Source organism: Megachile rotundata, chromosome 10 (assembly GCF_050947335.1).
Source record: "Megachile rotundata isolate GNS110a chromosome 10, iyMegRotu1, whole genome shotgun sequence".
Taxonomy (NCBI): Eukaryota; Metazoa; Arthropoda; class Insecta; order Hymenoptera; family Megachilidae; genus Megachile; species Megachile rotundata.
This window is the reverse complement of record NC_134992.1, coordinates 15,719,889-15,723,804: the sequence shown is the minus strand read 5'-3', so window position 1 is coordinate 15,723,804 and position 3,916 is coordinate 15,719,889. Positions and strand designations below refer to the sequence as shown.

The following is a 3,916-nucleotide window of genomic DNA, read 5'->3' as shown; positions in this document are numbered from 1 at the left end:
GCAATGTCGATCTATGCAATTTGACAAAGTCGAGCGTGTCTCGTTTATAGAATCGAGAATAAAGAAGAAGCAGCAGTAGAAATATTAGGGAGATTTTGCAGGGTGTAAATTTATTTTGAAACGCGGCATAACCAGTTTACGAAATTACATTTCACGGATCGAAGTAATCGGGAAATAGCTGCGTGTTATACGTTTCAAGCTGATTACTATGTTCGGCACATCCATAACTATAAAACAGATATTCTCGACAGATCGACGACAAACAGCCAGCGAAAACGGGTGTAATGATTTTACTGTTTGCCACTGCTTTGTCGGTAAATCGAATCACAACGCATAAACGTTGTATTGTTACGTTTTGTACCTTCGTATTACCGATTCTCTTCTATTTTCCTTGCTCCGCCGTATTTCGTTGCTTTATTCTCCGCTTGAAAATCGTTGAATACGAAACGCGCGAATGGAAAATAGAAACATTTCCTCGACAAGATTTTTTTCCGTTAAAAAACATTTCTACACCAGCGCTTATTCGCGGAAAAAAACAACGCGTGCATTTTGTGGATCCATAATCGAGAGGCAAAAACAAATGTTATTCAGCAGTTTAGTACAACAGTTGTTTTAAATCGTTTTTAGACACTTTCCCGGTAGTGGTGGTCGGAAATTTATCCACGAACATTATATTGCTCAGAAAGTAATAGTCGGGTATGTTATTTTGAAAATGAGTCATCAGTTCGTTGACAGTCACCTAAAATGAAAATTTTTGATAAAAAAAATTTGTCCGATCGCGAGATCGAAATAAGCTTGCTCCGTTGCTACGAATTCATCCGGAATGTTTACCTCCTTGTTCGGCACTTTGATCACGAAGGCAACCGGAACTTCGCCCTCGACTTCAGCCGGGATAGCTACCACCGCCGCTCTATACACCGCAGGATGTCGCTCAAGAACACTTTCCATTTCCGTTACGGATAGGCAAGCGTCATTGTACTTGATAAATTCTGACATTCTGCCAGCTATGAACAGTTCTCCGTCGTCGTCGTAGTAACCGATGTCTCCTGTGTGGATCCATCCTAAAATAGACACGATCATACGCGTGAACGCGATAGATTCTTGTTAGCGTTTAAGATTCAGCGAAACCGAAACAATGTTTCGTAAACGGTCCATTTCGCGATATAATAGATGCAAACCTTCCGAATCGATAGTCTTGTTGGTCATCTCAGGATTGTTCAGATATCCTTTCATTTGCGTGTCAGTCATCGCGCAAATCTCTCCCTGTCTATTTGCACCCAATATTTCTCCAGTTTCCGTGTTCACAATTTTGATTTTAACACCTGCTCGAACGTAACCGCAGCCACCAGGTTTACCGTTTTTATCGATTTGCGTGGCCATGCAATTCCCAACATCGGTCGAACCTGAAACAAAATTCTTCCAAATGGCGGATTCGAGTCGTTTTACGCGATTGGTAACTGCTAGAGAATGAGAGACTTACCGTACAATTGCAGAAACTCTATGTTCGGTAAAAGTTCATTTATTTTCTGGTGCATCTCTCGACCGAACGAAGAGCCACCAAAACGGATGATCTTCAGGCTCGTCGAACGATACAGGTCTATCAAGTCTAGTTTGTAGATTTGTCTAACCTGGTTCGTGTCCGCTCCGTAATATTCCACCTGAAACGAGTTTGCCACTATAACGCGTTATATTTGTAAACGTTGCTATCGATGTTCATTCTCGGCGATTCACCTTATGCTTCTTCATCATTTCACCGTAATATTTCGCATCCTTGTAATCTTCTACGATGATTCTTGTCGAATTACCGCGAAACGCGCTCATTATGAATAGGATAGCGTACATCCATCGTAACCCCGCTATACACATAGAAATCTTATCCTTTATGGAAACGCTATATGCTGGATTCAGCATCGCTTTGAGGGATAGGTGAGTGAATTTCGCCAGTTTCGGAACGCCGGTTGAACCAGAGGTGCCGATGTACATGACAACCTGATTCGGGTCCTCGATTTTTGCGCAACGGAATTTCTCTACCTCGGACAACGATATTTTCGACAAAATATCAGCGAGGGATACTTCGTTACGGACCCCGTCTTCGAACAATATTCTCTGTATTTTCGTGTTTAATTCGTTTTCGGCAGCCATCAGATTCTTCGTCGCGAATTCGTGCAAGAAAATAATGTTTGGGGAAACCGTGCTCAAGAAATGGCGGAAGACACCTGCGATAGAGTTTAAAAATTAATCGAGATCGTCTCGGACCTGAAATCGTTAGACACGCTCGATTAGACACACGATATAGGCTTTCTTTCCTTAAAGAGAACCGCAGAGAATTTCCTTACTTCTTAGACTTCTTTTAGGAATTCTGAAATTCTGAAAAGATCAAAGGTAAAGCCTGTTTTGCATCTAATCGTGAACGGATACAAAATAAATAATAGCGAAACAATCGAGATTACGTGTAGGTAATTCGTGATATTCCAGCGCGCAAATAGCACCGATACATATAGATGCCAGGAAGGGAATATAGTTGTCGAAACAGCAAGAGGTGCAAATCGCCACCACGTCTCCTTGTTTGATTCCTTGTTGTTCCAACCAGATTGCACACTTGATCACTTTCTCCCTCATTTCTTTGTACGTAACCGTCTTCCCCGTAACAGCATCTATCTAAAAAACGTGCACCGTTCAAAGTGTATCGCTTGAAAATACGACACGACGAATCAAAAGATTCGACGAATATTCGCACCTGTCCTATTTGGTCCGGTTTTTTTTGAAAAATTTCGAGAAGTATGTCCCCGGCATTTTGATACGCCTCAGGATATTCCAGTTCTTTGCCAATAAGAATGTTGTTCTCGACGGTGAAGTTCGCCATAATCTGAAATCATATATTTCAATAAATATTATATTATTTCCAAAGCAGAAATCGGTAACAGATTAATTGTACATTAAATAATCGAGCGTGCAAAGCAATTTATATTAATAATATGCCTGCAAAGATCGAATAAACCTTATTTTTCACTCGTCTACAAACTTAATTGAATAGAAAAAACTCCGTTGCAACGTTATGCTCTCGGTAGTAAACCGCGTGTCTTTTTCCTTTCATTACCCACATTTTTAATTAATATACTTATCCATGTGGCTCGACGGACTCTGATGAAACTAATTTTAGTCGATGTACAAAGAAAGAAAGAACACAACTTACACCTGGACGCTGTTTAATATGAAAGTAGCGTTATCATTTACGAACATTTTTCTGTTTATCTACCTGATTACTATGCGCGTTGTAACTTGGTCCGTTCGTTATATTACTTTTATTGATAGACACAAAATATTTTCCTTGTTTTCTTGTCGACCTATATCGGCTGGCTTGCTCTTCTTGTCCAGTTAGCTGGACGATGGTTTCTAAAAAATTTAACAGTTTGCCAGTGTTTTATAGGGTTGTAAGCAGATATCGCGTGTTTACTTTACAACGAAGACAGACAGTATCGTATCTAAAGTTTGTTTATTGCATTATAACGCATCTCTTATTTCTACGGTGCTCATCCTTGTCTTCGCAATTGTACAGACAACGTTGTCTGCAGCAGATTGATTCACGAATACGTACCTGTGTACGAAAAATTATTAAGTGACCGACTACGACCCGCTAAAACTGTAACTGACCAACATTCCTATTGGCATACCGAGTTTTGTAATACCACCTTTATAAACGTTATTAACAATCGACATTTGAACGTGAAAAAGAAATACTTCGTACATATAATAGACTCTCATTATACTGTAATGGACTTAAACGATCACATTACCAAGTATAAGTACAATTACGAAGATCGCGAAACGTAATTTGCTAAACTTTTGCACCTTCCAATTATTTCTAATAACCGCGCTTATCGAGTCACTAATTTGTGCGTTTACGCCAATTTTTCTT

The 3,916-nt window shown here is 39.8% G+C and overlaps 1 protein-coding gene across 3 annotated transcripts; it reads right to left on the bottom strand.

The window, feature by feature from the left end:
• Positions 1 to 547: 547 nt before the first annotated feature.
• On the bottom strand, positions 548 to 3,705 carry LOC100881799 (uncharacterized). Of its 3 annotated transcripts, XM_012294944.2 has the most exons (9): positions 3,596 to 3,705; positions 3,257 to 3,393; positions 2,738 to 2,866; positions 2,451 to 2,658; positions 1,732 to 2,216; positions 1,481 to 1,658; positions 1,179 to 1,403; positions 832 to 1,061; positions 548 to 739 (listed from the first exon to the last, which is right to left on the bottom strand). In XM_012294944.2, the coding sequence occupies exons 3-9, from the start codon at positions 2,861 to 2,863 to the stop codon at positions 596 to 598; spliced, it is 1,596 nt and encodes a 531-aa protein (XP_012150334.2). In that variant the 5' UTR covers positions 2,864 to 2,866; positions 3,257 to 3,393; positions 3,596 to 3,705; the 3' UTR covers positions 548 to 595. The 3 variants fall into 3 exon arrangements, with proteins under 3 accessions (XP_012150334.2, XP_076392524.1, XP_076392523.1); XM_076536409.1 differs by lacking the exon at positions 3,257 to 3,393 and having other exon boundaries at positions 3,596 to 3,665; XM_076536408.1 differs by lacking the exons at positions 3,257 to 3,393; positions 3,596 to 3,705 and adding an exon at positions 3,102 to 3,183.
• Between the last annotated feature and the right edge of the window lie 211 nt (positions 3,706 to 3,916).

Coding starts and splice junctions, on each gene's coding strand:
- LOC100881799 (XM_012294944.2), bottom strand. CDS start 2,863: ATGGCGAACTTCACCGTCGAGAACAACATTCTTATTGGCAAAGAACTG. Junction 2,659..2,737: donor AACCGGACCAAATAGGACAG/GTGCGAATATTC, acceptor CACGTTTTTTAG/ATAGATGCTGTTACGGGGAA. Junction 1,062..1,178: donor CAAGACTATCGATTCGGAAG/GTTTGCATCTAT, acceptor TGTCTATTTTAG/GATGGATCCACACAGGAGAC.